The sequence below is a fragment of the Rhincodon typus genome, chromosome 6, assembly GCF_021869965.1.
Source record: "Rhincodon typus isolate 14 chromosome 6, sRhiTyp1.1, whole genome shotgun sequence".
Lineage (NCBI taxonomy): Eukaryota > Metazoa > Chordata > Chondrichthyes > Orectolobiformes > Rhincodontidae > Rhincodon > Rhincodon typus.
In genome coordinates this window covers 4,141,495-4,163,057 of record NC_063337.1, presented here as the reverse complement: position 1 = coordinate 4,163,057, position 21,563 = coordinate 4,141,495, and the positions used below count along the sequence as shown (strand labels likewise).

The window sequence follows — 21,563 nt, the reverse complement described above, 5'->3', positions numbered from 1 at the left end:
CATAAAGTAAGCTACTGCTAATAGGTATAGTGCATGCCCCATTGATTTTTGGCCACATACCTGCACCTTGACAGTGTTCTGGGGATCCTGTACATGCTCTAGCGTGGCATCAACATCCAACGCTACCACCAGGCCGGAGGTGAATCTCAGAGGGTTGTCAGACTCTCCTGTTGGCTCAATGATTGTCGCAGAGGCTCGGTGAACCTACCAAACAAAAGTGTTAGTCCAGTACGAGAAGCAGGTGCAGTTCCTGTCCCATTTGCCCTCCCCCTTCCAGAATAGCAGCTCAATAGCTGCAAGGCTAATTTCAACATCTCCCTGGACCACGCTGCTGACTGTGCAGCACACCGTTAACACTGCGCAGCAGTACCAGCTTTCACTATGCTGACCTTGTTTGCTGTGCTGAATAAACAGCCACCACCTGACCACGGTTATCCTGCAAACCAATGTGACACTAACGGAGTTTGGACTGGCTCTGAGCTAGACAATGAAGTTTATAATACCAGAGTATGTTAACTGCTGTGTCATACAAGGCGAGAAGAGTATCAGGCAACTCTTTAGCCTTCACCTTCCTAGAGAGAGGATATCCTAGCCTGTCACATTCACGTCCTGCAGATTCTGTGCAGCATCCTGGAGCGCGTCTCAGGGCAACAGGCATATTCAGTCTAAAGTGCTGTGGTTCACCCCAACTGCTCACATTCATTTTCTTTTTAAACATCAGATTACATAGGATCAATGTTCCTGCCAAGCTGCATGGTCGCTTGGAGGGCCCAGGCGTGTTACGCACTGACGTCCACAAGTGAAAGTGGAAAGCAATGCCACATACAGACCTTGGAGGTCTGCACACCCAGAAACAAAAATTAGGAGAAACGTAATATCAATTACTTGTTGGCAAGACTGTGATGTAGTGGCAATTTCACTGGAAAAGTAATCCACAGCCCTGGTCTAATGCACTGGGAACACAGGTTCAAATCCCACCATAGCAGCTGGAGAAATTAAAATCCAGTAGCAACCATGACAAGTATCATCCATTCTTGTAAAAACCCATGTGCGTCACTGATGTTCTTTGGGGAAGGAAATCTGACATCCTTTCCTGGTCTGGCTCTAGACCCACAGCAACGTGGTTGACTCTTAACTGTCCTCCATAAAGGCTGAGGATGACACTCTATCCAAGGGCAATAAATGCTGGTCTTGGCAGCGACACCAACCAGCATGGAAATAGGCAATTTGGTCCAACCAACACACCCTGGAATTTATCTCCACTTGAGTTCAGTCCTACCAGCATATCCTAATCTTCAATAAAACAAAGAACAGTAGAGTTCTGAAGAAGTCATACCAAACTCAAAACGTCACCTCTACATTCTCTCCACCAATGCCGCCAGAGCTGCTGAGTTTGTCCAGCTATTTCTGTTCTTGCCCGTTCTAATCCTATCTCCCTTGTGTGTTTATCCAGCTTCCTCTTGAGGACATCAACATGACTCATTTAAACCACTCCCTGTGGCACCGAGTTCCACATTCACACCACCCTCTAGGTGAACACGTTTCTTCTGAATTCCTCATTGGGTTTTCTCTTAATAACTGTTCATGGGACGTGGGCATCACTGTTGAGGCCAAGACTCGTTGCCCTTGAGAAGGTGGGGATGAGCTGCCTTCTTGAACCGCTGCAGTCTATGTGCTGTAGGTGGACCCAAAATGCCCTTAGGGAGGGAATTCCAGAATTTTGACCCAGCGACAGTGAAAGAATGACAAATATACTTCTGAGTCGGGATGGTGATTGGCTTGGAGGGGAACTTGCAGGGGGTGGTGTTCCCATGTATCTGCTGCCCCTGTCCTTTGCAGAGGTCATGGGCTGGGAAGATGCTGCTAAAGGAACCTTGTTGAGTTGCTGCAGAGCATCCTTTAGACAATACACACAGTCTACAGATTTGCTCCTTCCTTCAATTATAAATGTCTATTCTATCTAAACCTTTCACAGTTAGAAAGCCTCAATAAGTCATATCCTCAAGAAAAGACATGACTGAGAAAAGAGAACCAGCCTATTTATCCCTCAGCTGTTATCTTCACAAGCCCAGTTCTGGCATCCTGTCAGCAAATTCACACCCGTTCCCTGCTTCTGTGCCTCTGTATGTTTTCCATAACTAGCATGTTATACTCTAATCAAGATTCAATACAGATTTAGTATAACGTCTCTGCTTTAACTTCTATCCTTCCAGAAGTAAATACCAGGTCCTAGGAATGCAAACCTGTTCTGGGAGGGTGAGCAGGAGGAAGCTGCTGTGCCGTAAAGTGGTCTGAAGGATCTTCACCATCTCCGCAGGCTTGCAGGCCACCAGTCTCGGCATAACCTCCAGCAGCTTCTCAATGAAGCTGTCCTGTAAGTAGTGCAGTTCTGTCGCAAAGTACCTGGAAGTGACGAAGAAAAAGAAATGATTAAAATGCAATGCTGAAACAAAGTGACGTGATGAGGAGTTTGTTGGGAGGGAGCTAAGGGTGTGTCTAGAGAGCAATGGTGAGGGGAAATCCGTAAAATCAGATCGAGTGCAGGACTAAAAAACCCAGAAAGGCAGTGATTAGGACCCCTGCATTTTAGAATAATCACCTGCATTTCGGTAGAATTTTTAACATCACAAAAACACTCCAGCCAGCTTCTTAGAACCATTATTAAAAAGTCTTTGACACCAGGCCCATATGTTAAGGCAGGCATCCAGATTATTTGGTCAAAGAGGTCAGTACAGGAGTAGGGGCAAGAGTGACTGAACAAGACAGAGCAAGGTGGTCTTGGTGGTGGTGGTGGTGGGGGGGGAGGTGGAAATCACCATTTTACTTCCCTGTTTACATTTTTATTAAACTTAATTTAGGTTCTCAAACTGCAGCACCGCTTACCTTGGAAAGGTCTCAATCTCTTGCAGAAATACCTCGCACATGTTTATCAGGGTTTCCATCCTACAGTGAACAGGCAAACAGAAGGAAGTGAGACTTTAATGAGAATACTTGCGCTCACAGAACAACAGAAATGTGTATCAAAAAAGGCCATTCAGCACATGTGCCTGCATCTGGTGACAAGGAGCTGTCCAGTCTAATCCCACTTTCTTAGTTCATAGCCCTGAGGGTTATGGTACTTTAATTCTGTTTGAAGTGTGATAGGGATTTCTGCCTCTACATCAGAATGCACAACATTAGAGTCATAAAGTTGTAGAGCACAGAAACACACCCTTCGGTCCAATTCGTCCACACCAACCAGCCATCCCAATCTGACCATTTCCCAGCATTTGGCCCACAACCCTCCAAACCCTTCCCATTCATATACCCATCCAGATGCCTCTTAAATGTTGTAATTGTACAGCCTCCTCTATTTCCCTTGGTAGCTCATTCCATATGCCCACCACCCTCTACATGAAAAAGTTACTCCTCAGGTCCTTTTTAAATTTTTTCCCTCTCATCTTAAACCTATGCCCTCTAGTTTTGGACTTCCCTACCCTGGGGAAAAGACCTTGGCCATTCACCCTATCCATGTCCTTCATGATTTTATAAACCGCTGTAAAGGCCACCCCTCAGTCTATGACGCTCCAAGGAAAAAGGTCCCAGGCTATTCAGCCTCTTTCTGTAACTCCAGTCCGGGCAACATCCTTGTAAATTCTCCACCCTCTCAAATTTAACAACATCTTCCCTATAGAAGGGTGACTAGAATTGCGCACAGTATTCTAAAAATGGCCTCAACAATATCCTGTACGGCCCAACATGACATCCCAATTCCGACAGTCAATGTTCTGACCAATGAAGACAAGCGTGCCAAATGCCTTTTTCACCACCCTCTCCACCTGCGACTCCACTTTTGAGGAACTATGAACCTAGGGATGCAGGTATGTTCATTCGACTACACTGCTCGTGGCCCTACCAGTAACTGTACAAACCCTGCCCTGGTTTGCCTTACTAAAATGCAACACCTCACATTTATCCAAATTAAACATCTGCCATTCCTCAGCCCACTGGCCCATCTGATTAAGGTCCTGTTGTACTCTGGGATATTCTTCTTCACTGTCCACTACACCACCTACTTTGGTATCATGGTGGCGCCATCTGCAAATTTACTAACCATGCCTCCTATTAATCATTTACGTAAATGATGAAAAGCAGTGGACCCAGCACCGATCCTTTCAGAACACCGCTAGTCACAGGCCTCCACTCTGAGAAACAATCCTTCATCAGCACCCTCTGTCTCCTACCTTCAAGCCAATTTTGTATCCAATTGGCTAGCTCCCCCTAGATCTCATGTGATCTAACCTTGCTAAACATTCTATCATGCGGAACCTTGTTGAACGCCTTACTGAAGTCTGTACAGACAATGTCTACCACTCTGCCTTCATCAATCTTCTGTGTCACTTCTTCAAAAAACTCAATCAAGACACAATTTCCCACACACAAAGCCATGTTGACTATCTCTAATCAGTCCTTGCTTTTCCAAATGCATGTAAATCCTGTCCCTCAGAATACCCCATCAACAACTTACCCACCCTTAACGTTAAGCTCAGGCTATAGTTCCTTGGCTTTTACTTACAGCCTTTCTTAAATAATGGCACCAAATAAGCCAACCTCCAGTCCTCCAGCATCTTGCCCGTGGCAATCCATGATATAAATATCTCAGCAAGGGGCCCAGCAATCTCTTCCCTAGTTTCCCACAGATTTCTGGGAAACACCTTGTCAGGTCCTGGGGATTTATCTACCTTTATATATCTTAAGACCTCCAGCACCTCCTCTTCTGTAATATGAACTCTTTTAAAGACATCACTATTTATTTCCCTTAATACCCAGCTTCCACGTCCTTCTCCACAACAAATACCGAGGCGAAATATTTGTTTAGTATCTCACCCATCTCCTGTGGCTCATGACGCATTGGATTTCCTTCATTATCCAATACAATCACGGCTTTTACTGCATCTTTCCTCCATTGCTCCCTATATCCCCAGGTTCTCTGAGAAGCCTGTCTGTTTCGCCTTAAACGGATTTAACATTGGAGGATCCACAACCCTCCGGGGTAGGTAATTCCAAAAGATTCACAATTCTCAGTGAAGTAATTAGGTGTATGAGTAGGCCACTTGGCCCTTCAAGCCTGCCCCACCATTCAGTAAGATCATGACTGATCTGATTACTTCACCTTCCCAGCTACCCTTGATAACCTTTCAGTCCCTTGCTCATCAAGAATCAATCTATCTCCACCTTAAAAGTATTTGAGGACTTTCTTTCTGAAAAGGTGATGGAAGCAGAGTTGCAAAGATTCACGATCCTCTGTGAGGAAATCTTTCTCACCTCCATTTTAAATAGACAATGCTTTTTTTAAACAGTGACCCTTACTTCTAAACTCTCCCACAACAGGATACATGGTTCCCATATCCACCTTGTCAAGACCCATCATGATCTTGTATGTTCCAATCAAGTTGCCTCCTAGTCTTCTAAACTTCAGCAGATACAAGCCTAGACTTTCCAACCAATCCTCATAAGGATTCACTAAGGATAAAATTTTAGTCTTAAATGAAAGGCCCCTTATCCTGAGACTGTCTCTGTGATTTAGATTTTTCAGCCAGTGGAGGCAATCTCTCAGCATTGACCCTTTATAAGCTCCTCAGAATCTCTGCAAACCTTTCAGGCCATGGGTTCCAGACCCTCAACATGCCTTGGGTACAAACCTTTTCCCTCAACTTCCCTCTAATTTCAACAGGGTGATTCAATCCAATAACAATTTTGCTGAGTAAATGAAACAAGGGCACAGTGAGCAGCTGTTTTTCTTGGACTGGGACTGGTACTAGGGAGAACTACTTTGCTTGTCACAGGGTACAGATGGACCTCAAAAGAACACAGGCTGGAGGAACAGGTGGATGTGTGGCAGATGAAAATTATTGCAGTGTGAGGTGAAGGGAATATTAAAGTCACTGGATGTAGGTGCAAGCCCAGGATTTGTTGCCCGTCCTTAACTGCCCATGAACTGATTTGCCCTCGAGCCTATTTCAGAAGGCAAAAGAGATCAACATCATTGCTATGGGTCTGGAGTCACATGTAGGCCAGACCAGGTAAGGATGGACGATTTCCTTCCCTAAAGAACATCAGTGAACTAGATGGGGTTTTACAATTGATAATCGTTTCATGGTCACCATCACTAAGACTAACTTGATATTCCAGATTTATTTATTTTATTCATTCATGGGGCTTGCGTGTCACTGGCCGAGTCAACATTTGTTACCCATCCCTGGTTGCCCTTGAGAAAGTGGTGGTGAGCTGTCTTTTTAAACCACTGCAGTCCATGTGCTATAGGTAGACACACAATGCCCTTAGGGAGGGAATTCCAGGATTTTGATCCAGTGACAGTGAAGGAACGGCAACATATTTCCAAATTAGGATGGCGAGTGGTTTGGAAGGAAGCTTGCCGACAGTAATGTTCCTTGGTCACAGAATGTTGAGAGGAAATCCGAAAAGTTATGAGCAATCTTGACATGGTAGATTGGAAAAAGTAAGATTCTATTGGCGTAAGAGGCCAGAACCAGAGGCACCGACGTAAGATGATTAGCAAAGTAACCAACTGCACAAGGAAAGTTATTTTTAAACAGGAGATGGTTAGGATCTGAACCAGGGGTGGAAGAAGATTTAATCACGGCCTACAAGAGCGAACTGGACAGCATCTGAAGAGAAAAGATTGATATTTTGTAGGGTTACAGGGAAGGACGAGGAGTCAAATGGCCTCTTCCTTTCGTCTTACCATTTTAGAACTCTGGTTTTGACGAAAGGTGATGACCCGAATTATTAACTTTATTTCCTGCTCCACAGATGCTGCCAGGGTCACTGAGAATTTCCTGTCATTTTTATTACTATCTCTGACTTTATGTGCCCTCATGAATGACCTTTCTTTCTAGGGAAATAGGCCCTTCCGATCCATTCCATGTTGGCCTACAACTCAATTAAATCTCTCCTCGGTCTTCTCTTTTCCAAAGAAAACATAAACATGTGGCATCAATATCCTAGAGCTGTTTCTGATCAGCAAGATAGCTTTACATACAATATTACTCCTCAGTTAAAGATGACAACTAGAAAGAGAAGACAGAAAGGTGACCTACGTTTATGAAAAGGCTTGACAGCACAGATTTCCACCGGTAGGACAGAGCAAAAGTAGAAGCAAGCATCACTAATAAATCCAATCAGGAATCCAGGAGGAAGGCCTTTACCCAGAGAGTGGTGAGAAGATGAAAGTGACTACCACAGGGAGTGGTGGCGGTTGAGGTGAAGAATATCAATACATGTAGGGGGAAATTCACCAAACACATGAGGGAGAGCTGATGTCGATAGGATTGAAGGAAGAGGGAGTGGCAGGAGGCTCATGTAAACTATAAACAGACCTGTTGCATTGTATAGTCTGTAAACTATATTGTAACACCCATATAATTATGTAAAATACCCATCTCACTTTCATTTTAAATGTACTATTTACCACAGCCACTCTACTTTGTAATGAGTTTCACATTCCAACCAGTCCTTACATAAGTATTGCTGAAAAAAGACATTTTGTTGAAGTTTTGCACAAATTAGACCAATTTGTAGAAGGCAAATAAATTTATACTGGTTTGACGAGTACAAATGTTCCTCTTTCTATACAATGGTATTTCTTGGTAACTGTCCGGCTGAGTGCTTTCTTCCCCCAGTAAAAATTAAGTTCTGCACTGCAAAACGTCAATCCACCTCTTCAGGCAGATTCTTACCCTCTGGTTGTCCGAGCAGTCAGAATCAGCTGCAGCGCTTTAGCCTGAAGCCGCATGTGGTGGATGATTGCAATGTGTTTACTCTCCAGGCCACTGTATAGAAACTCCAGTTTGTATGTGTGCTCCAGAATCTGTAGGCAGAGAGACAGAGGGGAAGACAATTGTAAAAGGTGCAGCTAAATAGGATTCCTTTAAGGCAGTCAAACAGCTTGAAAACAACTCCTGCATTTGGATCGCACCTTCTTACATCCAAAACCTCAAAAACACTTCAAGCAATATGCCACATTTGGAATAAGTAACCTTGATTCCATATTGAAGCACAGCAGCGCTCGGTCAGTGCTGGTCGCAGCTCAAAGAGTAAGCACTCTTAATTCGCAGTCAGAATATTGTGGGGTTGAGCATCACTCCAGAGTGGACAGGCACTGCCAGGGGGTAAGGTGGGGCACTGCCAGGGAGAGAGGTGAGAGGGTGTACACTGCTAGGGATGTGTGAGGTAAAGGGACATATAAAGACGGGGGTCAAGAGTGGGATTTTCAATGTCGGTGATGCAGAACAGGTTCTTGGGCTAACAATGATGGGGAGGGGAGAGGTTGTCCAGTATCGGAGCGAGATGGCAGCTCCATTTAAATAGAGTGCAAGTCAATGAACTAAAGAGAGACTTTAAGGGGCATATGTAATTTACACTGCAAAAACGGGGAGGCAGCAAGACTTCACTGGACTAGACTCAACATTCTGCTTCCCAACTCTTCTTTCCACTGGATCCTTGTTGGAGCCAAGGTCAAAATGTAGAGGCTCCAGTCTAAAATGGCAAGCAAACAGCTTAAATTGCAGTCAGCCGCTGACCAGAAAGCCTTGGGCCAATTATTTTGAGATCTATCATGTAGTTTTATATCATTTACAACAACAATTTACATCTAAGTAGCACATAGCATTGTCAAGCAAACCTTGACTCTGACATTGGGACAGGTGACCAAAATCGGCATCAGTGAAGTTGGCGTTCAGGAGCAGAAAGAGGACAGAACTGGTGCAGTGATATGGGGGGATTGCTTTAGGAGAGGATACGGAGTTTGAAGGCGTGAGGCCAGGGAGGGATATGAACACAATGTTGAGAACTTTAATATTGATGTTGCCGGTCTGGGAGGCAACATGGGTCAGTGGGCACAGGGGCAATGGGCAGACAGGCCTTGGTGCAAAGCTCCTTCATGTCTGTGATAAAAAGAGAGCATGTGACACAGCTGACACTAACCTAAAGGAATGGTGATATTCAGCAACAAGCTGCTGAGCAAGTAAGTTATCAGGAGAACAATGAGCTCTGTGTGTGAGCCACATTCCAACTCCTTCCTCTAGTGATCACCTAAAGAACTACCATTTGTAACAAAACAGGCGCATAGTGCTTAGGGATAACAAGGTGTAGAGCTGGATGAACACAGCAGGCCAAGCAGCATCAGAGGAGCAGGAAAACTGACGTTTCGGGCCTAGACCCTTCTTCAGAAATGGGGGAGGGGAAGGGAAAGGGGATTCTGAAATAAATAGAGAGGGGGGGAGGCGGATGGAAGATGGATAAAGGAGCAGATAGGTGGAGAGGAGACGGGTAGGTCAAGGAGGCGGGGATGGAGCCAGTAAAGGTGAGTATAGGTGGGGAGTTAGGATGGGGGTTGGTCAGTCAAGGGAAGATGGACAGGTCAAGGAGGTGGGGATGAAGCTGGTAGGTAGGAGTTGAGGTGGGAGGAGCGGATAGATGGGAGGAAAGACGGACAGGTTAGGGAGGCGGAGATGGAGCCAGTAAAGGGACTGGAGAATCTGAAATAACAAGGTGGATGAGCACAGCAGGCCAAGCAGCATCAATTGGCAGTTCTTACTATCTCTGAATATCGGCAGTTCTTACTATCTCTGAATCCCGTACTGCTTAGGGGCAGGATTAGACCATTTGAGCCTGCACTGCCAGTCACTAATATCAATGCTGATCCGACTGAAATCACAATTCCATTTTACTCTCTCCCTGCCTGCCCTACATCCACCCCCTCCAATGCCCTTGACTCTCTTGTCCTCAGACAAAAATCTATGTAACTCATACACTGACACAGCCTCCACAGATTTCTGGAGAAAACCTCCACAGGCTAACCACCTTCTGAAAGAAATGATTTCTTCTCATCGGTTTTGTTTCATTTTATTGGGGAAGCTAGAATACTCTCCTTGTATCCACTCTGTTAGTCCCCTCAGGGGTTTATATGCAGGGCTGTCACTAGGGGCATGTGGGTCCCAGGGCAAATCATTGCAAGTCTCCCACTCCTCTGCTTCAACCTCCCTATCCCCAGGTCTGACTACTATCTTTCCAGGCCCAGGCAGACTGGCTCAATGCCGATACTTCCTTTCTCTGTCTGTCCATCCACAGCCTGCTTGTCTCCTGCACTCGTTGGACAGAAGCAACCTCTGATTCGCAATTTTGTTTACTGGGGTGAACTTCCAATGCTTTCAAGGGCAGGTTCGCTCCCTGTGCCTTGACGTACTTGAGCATCGGTGCCTGGGGACCTGGAAGACTCCCCCAAAGAGGAAGACCCCCCCAAAGAGGAAGACCCAGGGTGCACACCCTGATGTGCCCCACCCTAGAGGCAGATCTACTTCAGTGAGACCACCTTTAGGCTGTACACTGACTGAAACCTGTCATGGCCAATGATATCATTGGCCTTGCATACGCTCCACAACTTTCTGACTCAGCGACAGATGTGCAACTTCTTTAAGTGCACGATTCACATAACAAAGTGGCTTTTAAACAATCTGCTGATATCCTTACAAAGTTCTTCAGCAGCTCATGACTGCATTGCTCTCATCAAATCAAGCAGCCCTACTCGGCTACAATTGAACAATATTCTGATTTGAAGTCTGTTACTTGCACTGAGAGAGGTTATGGACCATAAGGAGCAAGCGAAGGTGGGGAGGGAGGAGGGAGGGTAGTAACACGAAGGGGCAGGAGTGAATGAACCTTACCTGTTTAGCAGCAGCAGCTGCCATGGCGTTCTGTTTGAGGTAGAGTGGGGCAGCCACATTCCACAACTTCTCTTGAAGGCTCTGCGGGGGTGAAAATGACATTTCCTTTCAGATTCTACCTCATTGAGAAATGTCGCAGAATACACACAAGCACGCGCTCACACACGTGCACGCACGTGTGATATCTGCTTTCAGCAATATGCACATTTGCCTGGGAAGCAAAAAACTGGAATCCTCCTGGATGAGATGTTGCTGACGCTTCTCATCTCACTTTCATCAGGCTGAATGCAAGAATGCCAAAAAGCAAGCAATCACCAAGTAAAAGTCTCTCCTGCCCAAGGGAGAAACAGAAGCATTAAAGAAATCCAGATTGAATTCTCATCTCCACCAACAGTGTAATGTGGAGATATACAGGAAACAGGACGAGCCAATTCAGATGCTAGAGAATGTTTCTCCATTTAATTAGATCATAGTTGATCTCTACCTTAACCCTACCACTAGCCTTGATTTCACAACCCTTAACACATGATCAACAGAAAGATTTATCAATCTCAATTTTGAAATTTCCAGTTGACGACCAGTCTCAGCAGTGTTCCAGCAGAGGGAGTTCCCAATTCCCACTACCCCTTGTGTGAAAGAGCACTTCCTGACATCACTGCTGAATAGCTACTTAGACTTGTTCAGGACACGCCCATGAGAAGGAATGGTTGTCTCTACCCACCCAATCAAATCCTTTAATTATTTCAAACTCTTCAATCCATTTGCCCTTAAATCATCTACACTCAACTAAGCACAAACAATCTTTAAACCATTCTACTCACCCTTAGGAATACATGAGAGCAAGTTACAATTAAAACGGTTTATAAATGTTCAAAACAGAAAAGGCCCTGCAATAAAAAAAGCAGTATACTATTGAAAAGACTGACATGATGACAAAGTTTTGCATCTTGCACTCACAAAGGCAAGAATGCCAAATTTCAAACAATCCCGCAACCATTTATAATAGGTGAGAAAAGGTGCTGATTGGTTGGCAAGTTCACAATGATTGCATTCTCCATGGCAACACCTTGACCAAGGAGAGACTACAAGTTATACAAGCCACCGGGTAATTTAAAGAAGTAGCAACACCCAAACGTACATCCTCGTACATATCTGATGGTAGGACAGTCCAATGGTTGTGGACACAGGATGGAATCTTATAAGGATTTATAAGAGGGCTAAAAGGGGTCATGAAATATCTTCAGCAAACAGGGTTAAGGAAAATCCCAAAGCCTCTTATTCATACATAAGGAGCAAGAGGGTAACTAGACAAAGGGTTGGCCCACTCAAGGACAAAGGAGGGAAGTTATGTGAGGAGTCAGAGAAAATGAGTGAGATTCTTAATGAGTACTTTGCGTCGGTATTCACTGAGGAGAGGGACATGACGGATGTTGAAGTTAGGGATAGATGTTTGATTACTGTAGGTCAAGTCAGCATAAGAAGGGAGGAAGTGTTGGGTATTCTAAAAGGCATTAGGGTGGACAAGTCCCCAGGTCCGGATGGGATCTATCCCAGGTTACTGAGGGACGCGAGAGAGGAAGTAGCTGGGGCCTTAACAGATATCTTTGCAGCATCCTTGAGCATCCTTGAGCACGGGTGAGGTCCCGGAGGACTGGAGAATTGCTAATGTTGTCCCCTTGTTTAAGAAGGGTAGCAAGGATAATCCAGGTAATTATACTCCAGTGAGCCTGACGTCAGTGGTGGGGAAGCTGCTGGAGAAGATACTGAGGGATAGGATCTATTTACATTTGGAAGAAAATGGGCTTATTAGTGATAGACAGCATGGTTTTGTGCAGGGAAGGTCATGTCTAACCAACTTGATAGAATTCTTTGAGGAAGTGACAAAGTTGATAGATGAGGAAAGGGCTGTGGATGTCATATACATGGACTTCAGTAAGGCGTTTGATAAGGTTCCCCATGGTAGGCTGATGGAGAAAGTGAAGTCACATGGCGTCCAGGGTGTACTAGCTAGACGGATAGAGAACTAGCTGGGCAACAGGAGACAGAGAGTTGTAGTGGAAGGGAGTTTCTCAAAATGGAGAACTGTGACCAGTGGTGTTCCGCAGGAATCCATGTTGGGACCACTGTTGTTTGTGATATACATAAATGATCTGGAGGAAGGTATAGATGGTCTGATTAGCAAGTTTGCAGATGACACTAAGATTGGTGGAATAGCAGATAGTGAAGGGGACTGTCGGAGAATGCAGCAGAATATAGATAGATTGGAGAGTTGGGTGGAGAAATTGCAGATGGAGTTCAATCCAGGCAAATGCGAGGTGATGCATTTTGGAAGATCCAATTCAAGAGCGAACTATACGGTAAATGGAAAAGCCCTGGGGAAAATTGATGCACAGAGGGATCTGAGTGTTCAGGTCCATTGTACCCTGAAGGTGGCAATGCAGGTCGATAGAGTGGTCAAGAAAGCATACGGCATGCTTTCATTCATCAGACAGGGTATTGAGTACAAGAGTTAGCAGGTCATGATACAGTTGTATAGGACTTTGGTTCGACCACATTTGGAATACTGCGTACAGTTCTGGTCGCCACATTACCAAAAGGATATGGATGCTTTGGAGAGGGTGCAGAGGAGGTTCACCAGGATGTTGCCTGGTATGGAGGGCACTAGCTATGAAGAGAGGTTGAGTAGATTTGGAGTATTTACATTAGAAAGACGGAGGTTCAGGGGGAACCTGATTGAGGCCTACAAAATCAGGAGAGATATAGACAGGGTGGATAGCAAGAAGCTTTTTCCCAGAGTGGGGGACTCAATTACTAGGGGTCACGATTTCAAGGTGACAGGGGAAATGTTTAAGGGAGATATGTGTGGGAAGTTCTTTACGCAGAGGGTGGTGGGTGCCTGGAACACATTGCCAGCAGAGGTGGTAGAGGCGGGCACGATAGCGTCATTTAAGATGTATCTAGACAGATACATGAATGGGCAGGGAGCAGAGAGATACAGATCCTTGAAAATAGGTGACAGGTTTAGATAGAGGATCTGGATCGGTGCAGGCTTGGAGGGCCGAAAGGCCTGTTCCTGTGCTGTAATTTTCTTTGTTCTTTGTTTGAGTGACATGGGTGGGATTGGGCTCAGTGGTTAGCACTGCTCCCTCTGAGCGCCAGGGACCCGGGCTCAATTCCTCCTTTATGTAAATTCCACACAGAAAGTCACCCAATCTCCCCATGTTTGCATGGGTTTCCACCGTGTGCTCCGGTTTCTTCTCACAGACCAAAGAAGTGCAGGTTAGGTAGATTGGCCATGCTCAGTTGTCCATAGTGTCGAGGGATGTGTAGCCTAGGTGTTTTAGCCATGGCAAATGCAGAGTTAGGATAGGGAGGTGGGTCTGGGTGGGATGCTTTTTGGAGGGTCAGTGTGGACCCGATGGGCCAAATGGCATGCTTCCATACTTTAGGGATTCTATGATTCTATAACTCAGGGCAATCAGTCAGGATGCTCGCCATATAAGGGTCAAGGAGCTTACTATCGGGCAGGTCACCGTAGATCTTGACTCACTAAGGGAGATGAAAGTAGGTGACAGAGATCACTTTCCATGCAAATAGGAAAGTGTCCAGAGAGAGTGAGTAGGCAGTGCAGAGGGCATGGAGGATTGGCAGTGACAGAGGATGGAGTGAGGGGAGACGTTGCTTGTAATAGTGAGTGTTAGTGCACAAGCATTGGAGGAAGGTGGGTACAGTAGCAGAATTAGAGTGAGTGTGACGTGAGGTATCAGACAGAAGATGGTGCCACTTTCCCTAACTGTGGAGAAGGTCACTCTTCCAACAGTGCTGGGCATTCTTCCAGACAGCTGGGACTGCTCTAAGCCAGCTGGCAACCTGGGATAATGGCAACATGATCTGATGGCATAGCCTCTGCTGCTGACAGAAGAGCAAGCCCTGTGCCAGCAGCACCCTGTCCAGCAGGTGTTCCAGGTCACTGCCAATGAAGCAAGGTGAGGATACCCTCCATGCCCAGGACAAACATGAGAAATTGTACAGGGCGTCTCTGGACTGTGTGCAAATCTGGGTGGACAAGGGCCTTTTAAAGGTGACGTGGGTATAAGGGATACCCATTAATTTAAGGATATCACAGTGGTGGTGAGACAGGGCTGGAATCAGATATTACGGGTTTGGTAGATCGTTACTGAGGTCTGGCAAGACACAGTGAGAAAATTTGCTAGGCTTCGTAGCGAGAATCCCAGCAGAAAAAACTCAACACTGATACTTAGCCAATAAGTGCAAGATTCAGCCCATTGTCTCTGAAGTTTCCCCTGCAGGTCAGGGTTCAAATCTCACCTCTAATATTCTTTTTAATCTACAGATCAACCATGACTAATCGGATAGCAGAACAGTTTTACGGGACTGAAAGGCCTCCTCCAGGTCCTGTTCAAACTTTAGAAAACTTGGGCCTAAAACCCAAAGCGACCTCAGTGAACCTTCCAAGTTATAGACTCATAGAGCTGAACAGCACAGAAACAGACCCTTAAATCCAACTCATCCATGCCGACCAGATATCCTAAATTATTCTAGTCCCATTTGCTAGCATTTGGCCCATATCCCTCTAAACCCTTCCTATTCAAGTTCAAGACAATAATGGCCGAGGAGGGTTTATTCCACATTTCTCAGCACTTAGGCTACGGCTGCACCTAAACCAGATGAACTACAGCACGTGGAGAAGGCGATTCACAACCATCTTCTCAGGGCAAACTGAGATGGCACTGAACCTCCTCTCTGTATATACTGACAGAAGCCTTCACGATTTTTTTCTTAATTTGCATCCTTTGGCTATTGACCCTCCTGTTATTGGAAACAGATGCCCTGTACTTCAGTTTAACTTCACCCTATCAGTTATCCACCACATTTTTTACTAAATCCTTTGCCAATCGCTTGCTTTGAAGGTCCGCGCACAGCAAGGTGGAGATAGTGGAGATACAAAGCAACATTTTAACACAGCACACACATCTACCTTCATAAGGAGGAGCTGGCACTCAAGGTAGGTGGCAGAAAACTCTGCTATTCCTGCCAGCTCTGGCTGCAGCTCTCCTAGTCGCTGTAGGTCACTGTTTTGAGAAGAAAGATTTTTTTAAAAAAGCGCATCACTTGCACAGTCTCAATGGAATCAATAAAGTCCTGCTCTGAACTTTAACCTTCAGCAGTTTTGCTGGTGGCATTGAGAGTATCCTCAGCAAAGGCCATTAAAATCATTCATCCCTGAAGGAGGCCATTTGACCCATTGTGTGTGTGCCGGTTCTTTGAATAATCTGACCAATTAATCCCTCTGCTGTGTTTTCTGCAGAGCCCTGCACAGTTTTCCTTTTCAAATACTTATAAGACTCTTTTCTGGAAGTTATGATCAAACGTTGCTTCCATTGCCCTTTCTGGCAGCACATTCAGATTACACTTACTATATAAAATGTCTCTTAATATCCTGCAACTCCTTTTAAAAATTAACTTGGACCTGTGTCCTCTGGTTACTGATCCTTTCAGGAATGCATAAGTTTCTCTATATTTATTCTTTATCCTTTATAATTTTGAGCAACTTGACCAAATCCTCACTCCTTTCATATCTTTTGTGTTTTGTACACCACCTCAGCCTCTTCATCTGACTGAAGTCCCTCAACTTAGGTTCCATTCCAGCGAACTTCTGAATATTCACAACCTTCCTGAAACGTGGCAGAGACTGTAAATTTGAATTTATTTGCAGGCATTTTTTTTTAAAATTTTTATCTTTCATGAGATCTCTGAATCCCTGGCAGGGCCAGGATTTGCTGTTGATCCTTAAAAATGTGTACACCAACACACTGAAGTGTTGTATTATCACAGGACTAGCAATCCACAGGCCCTGGGGTCATGGGTTCAAAACAAACAACAGCAGTTGTTGGGATTTGAATTCAATTAATAAATCTGAAATTGAAAATTAGTCTCAGTGAAGGTGACCATGGAACTATCATCGATCGCCACATCATCTGGTTCATTTGGGCTTCAGCACAGTCAACATGGTTTTATGTGAAGGAAATCACGTCTCACAAACTTGATTGAGTTTTTTGAGGAAGAAACCGAAAAGGTTGATGAGGGCAGAGCAGCAGACGTTGTTTACTTAGATTTTAATAAAGCCTTTGACAAAGTTCTGCACGGTAAACTAATTAGTAAAGATAGATCACATGGGATTCAGGGTGAGCTTGCCAATTAGATACAAAATTGGCTTGACGTTAGGAGACAGAGGGTGGTGGTGGAGGGTTGCTTTTCAGTCAAGAGGCCTGTGACCAGCGGTGTACTACATGAATCGATACTGGGTCCACTTTTATTTGTCATTTATATAAATGATTTGACTGAGAATATAGAAGGCATGGTTAGTCTATTTATGGATGACATCAAAATTGGTGGTACAGTGGACAGAGAAGGTGGTAATCTAAGATTACAAAGAGATCTTGATCAATGGATCAAAGGGCTGATGAGTGGCAGATGGAATTTGGAGAAATATGAGGTACTGCATTTGGTAAAAGAAACAAAGGGCAGGACTTACACAATTGATGGTAAGGCCCTGGGTACTGTTGTTAAACAGAGAGACCTAAGGGTATGTAATTCTTTGAAATTTGTGTCACAGGTAAACAGGCTGATTGAGAAGACATTTAGCACATTTGCTTTCATTGCTCAGGCCTTTGCATGTAAGAGTTGGGACATCATGTTGAGGTTGTACTGAGGAAGGGTCACTGGACCCAAAACGTTAACTGTGATTTTTCTTCGCAGATGCTGCCAGACCTGCTGAGCTTTTCCAGCAATTTGTGTTTTTGTTCCTGGATAGGCTGGGACACTTTTCACTGGAGTGTAGGAGGCTTGTAGAATCATGAGGGGTATAAATGAGGTGAATAGCAAGGGTCTTTTCCAAGGGTGGGAAGAGCTCAAAACTAGGGGCATATTTTTAAGGTGAAAGAAGAACATTTTAAAAAGGACATGAGAGGCAACTTTTTTTTTAAAGAGACTGGCTCTTGCATGGAATGAACTGCCAGAGGAAGTAGTGGATGCAGGTACAGTTACAACACTTAAAAGACATTTGGATAAATACATGAATAGAAAAGGTTTGGAGGGATACAGGCTAAACACAGGGAAGTGGGACTAATTTAGTTTGGGAACACGGTCAGCGTGGACTAGTAGCACTGAAGGGACTGTTTCAGTGCTGTATGACTCTATTAACGTTTCTTCAGGAGGGAAATCTGCCATCCTTACCTGGACTGACATACGTGACTCCAGACCCTGTAGCAATGTGGTTCACTCTTAACTGCCTTCTGAAAGGGCTCGAAAGATCGATTAGTTAAAGGGCAATTACAACTGAGCAATAAAGGCTGGCCCTGTCAGTGACACTCCCCTACCATCGTCTTACCAGCCCATAGCGCTGCTGTCCCATTAGAGAGACAACTGGTGGCTTAACCAGAGGGTCACCAAGCCTTAGGCCAGAGGAGAGGTTGAGAAGGAGAATCCTTCATGGTAACCACAGCCAGTGCAGAAATTGAACCCACATTCCAGGCATCGCTCACTCTGAATGTTTAGCTCAGTTAGTTGGATGGCTGGTTTGAAATGCAGCAACACTCAGATCCCACAAAAGGGCATGGTGTCCTCTGTTTTAGTAATAAAGGCAAAAAGAACTAGAGAAGGGTGGTGCTGTTAGACCTCAGCTGGAGAACTATATACTGCTGTGGGCACCATATTATAGGAAGAATGCAAAAGCATTGCAGGAAATACAAAAGCAATTTACTAGAATGGTTCCAGGAATGAGAAACTTCAATTATGAGGACAGGTGGACAAAGTTGGGACTGTTCCCTTTGGATAGAAGGCTGACAGGAGATGTGACACAGGTTTTCAATATCATGAGTGGCCCGAACAGGGTTAATAAGGAGAAACTGATCCCACTGGTTTCTTTTTTAACAAGGGGGTGTAGATTTAGAGGAATATGCAAATGAAGCAAAGGTGGTGAGAAAAATCTTCTTTCACGTAGTCAGCAATTAGGATATAAAATGCATGGGGAGGCAGGTTCAACTGAGGCTTTCATGAGGGCTTTGTTTTTTGTTCATTCATGGGATGTGGGCATCACTGACTAGGCCAGCATTTATTGCTCATCCCTTATAGACTCTTAACTGTCCTCTGGGCAATCACATTGCTGTAGGTCCAGAGTTACATAAAGGCTAGAGCAGGGAAGTGAACCAGAAGGGATTTTCCAACAACCGATAATGGTTTCATGGTCATTGCTAGACTCTTAATTCCAGATTTCTTGCAGCCGAGGTGGGATTCAAACCCAGGTCCCCAGAATGTTACCTGAGTCACTGGATTAAAAGTTTAGCGACAATATCACAAGGCCATCACTTCCTCATTGGATGGTAATTTGGATAGAAATGGTGTGCAGGGATATGGGGAAACGGTAGGAGATTGGCACTAGGGGATAGAACCATGATGAGCCAAATGCCCTCCTTCTGCACCATATCAATTCTATGATTCTGTGATGTTAAAACAATGATAATGACCAATTGTTTAAGTAAAACATCCCGCAAAGTCGTCATTGGAAATTCATACCGTATTGTTAACTTTAAGAGATCCTGGGCTCCCTGGGTGTCTAGATGTTGGATACTCTGAACCCGGTCAAGGCTTTGCTGCACAAACTGTCGGGATGAGTCTTCACTTAGTGCCGCATTCGTAGAATCTGAGACAGACACCATCTTCCTGCCTGGCAGCTGTAAAAGAAAGACATCGCGTAGTGATTGGCGATGTTTCACAGTTTGGGTTAAGCATTGAGAAACTGGAACATCTTTTGCATGTTTTGCCACGACATTATTTTTGCACAATGCTCATGGCAAATGATCCAGCCTGTTGGCACAGGAAGTCAACATGCAGAAATTTGCAATTGCTGTGTTTGCATTTACTCTTTCCGGCGCCTAGTTTGATGTCAGGTGATCTATATGCTCTAATTCCTTCGTTTAAACTTCATAGCTGTATGGTACAAGTGAGCAAGCCATTTCAGATGGCATTTAACAGTCAACCGTTGCAGTGGGCCTGGATTCGCATGCAGACTAGGCCAGATACAGGTAGTTCTGCTATAAAACATGTTTCGTTAACGCGAATTGGCTGTAACACGATTGATGAACAGTGGATAACAAGGTGTAGAGCTGGATGAACACAGCAGGCCAAGCAGCGTCAGAGGAGCAGGAAGGCTGACGTTTCAGGCCTGAAGAAGGGTCTAGGCCCGAAACGTCAGCCTTCCTGCTCCTCTGATGCTGCTTGGCCTGCTGTGTTCATCCAGCTCTACACCTTGTTATCACAGTCTGTTATTAGTGTTTGTTTTACATGTTTCTTGTATAATTCATTTGTTTAAAATGTGGAAGCTGCTGGTTTAATTCCTTTAGTAAATACCTGAGGTTTTTCAGATTCCCAAATGCACAAAATTGCTGGTCTCAACTAATGTCCTAACATTCTATCTGGCATTGAACTGTACTGGGCCTTCCAGAGAATATCTTTCAAAGAATCCAAGCTGTTTTTGACCACATGTATTTGGTCATCTTGATGAGAAATGGTATCCATTCTGTTCTGAAAATTGTTAATGTTCAGGATAATTTTTCCAGAACATAAGGAATCTAGTGAGCAGATATATTTCATGAATGGATTTAGTACACGTGAACATTGTGTTGATTTAAGGGAGTGTTTTCTCAAGTTCTTCACTATGTCTAGGGTGTGAAAGACTTTCCACTTGGACTTAGTATTTCAATATAGCAAGCACTGTTTTAATAAGCTTCTACTTCTCTGCCACGATAATTTATCTCAACTGCATCTTGTTAGTAAGTTTGCAGATGACGCCAAAATTGGTGGTGTAGCAGACAGTGTTGCCAGGATTGGAAGGTTTGAGCTATAGGAAGAGGCAGAATAGGCTGGGGCTTTTCTTCCCTGTAGCGTCAGAAGCTGAGGGCTGACCTTGTGGAGGATTATAAAATCACGCGGGGCATGGAAAGGGTGATTAGCCAAGGTCTTTTTCCCAGGGTAGGGGAGTTCAGAACTAGTGGGCATAGGTTTAAGGTGACAGAAAAAATTTAACAAGGACCTGAATGCCAACTTTTTTCACGCAGAGGGTGGTGCATGTTTGGACAAGCTGCCAGAGGTGGTGGAGATGGGTCCAGTTACAACATGTAAAACACTAAAAACATTGGATGGGGACATTAGAGGGATATGGGCCAGATATTTAGGATAGTTGGTCGCTGCAGATGTGTTGGACCGAACAGTCTGTTTCCGTGTTGTATAACTCTATGACTTTGAGATTTCCGAATTAGGGCCAATTTTATCTCAAGGCTATGCCTACCAGCATATGGAGTGAACATCAAATTAATTTCATTTAAGACTTGTACAACCAAGAGATATTCACCCTGTTTTTCTAGGTTGGAGACGAACCTAAAGATAATAAGATCAGGGTCTAAACCTCTGTGTCGGCTTGTCACTCCCATTTTCATTTTTCTCAATGCACAGTAACTCCTACAGCATGTTTAACTCCAATGCAGATAATTACAATATTTTCCATGGAAGTAGTGAACTTCAAAAATACACAAGTGGAATAAATGACACTGACAAAGGTACTGAGATCTGAGTGAAGTTAACAAAAGTAATTTTGTACTTTTGAGGAAGCACCTTTTAATGCCAGAATATTTCCACCTATGATTTATCATAGGCCTGCCCACAATATGCAAATAAAAATCCATAATACTTGGGGATTACATTGGTGGTACTGTGGCTGTTACTGTGTATTCAGCAGGATTATTCAGCATGAATTGCACAATT

General features: G+C 44.5%; 1 protein-coding gene across 2 annotated transcripts in view; it reads right to left on the bottom strand.

The window, feature by feature from the left end:
• Positions 1–21,563, bottom strand: part of ints4 (integrator complex subunit 4) — a 71,146-nt gene that overhangs the window by 17,588 nt on the left and 31,995 nt on the right. For both annotated transcript variants that reach the window (XR_007262259.1, XM_048597922.1), the window contains exons 15-21: positions 19,320–19,477; positions 15,724–15,817; positions 10,725–10,805; positions 7,740–7,870; positions 2,884–2,943; positions 2,244–2,403; positions 61–204 (exon numbers count right to left, since the gene is read on the bottom strand). Coding sequence is in view for 1 of the 2 variants with exons in the window: in XM_048597922.1 (XP_048453879.1) it covers positions 61–204; positions 2,244–2,403; positions 2,884–2,943; positions 7,740–7,870; positions 10,725–10,805; positions 15,724–15,817; positions 19,320–19,477 (828 nt within the window). In the remaining variant the exon portion in view is untranslated. The remainder of the gene's footprint in view (positions 1–60; positions 205–2,243; positions 2,404–2,883; positions 2,944–7,739; positions 7,871–10,724; positions 10,806–15,723; positions 15,818–19,319; positions 19,478–21,563) is intronic.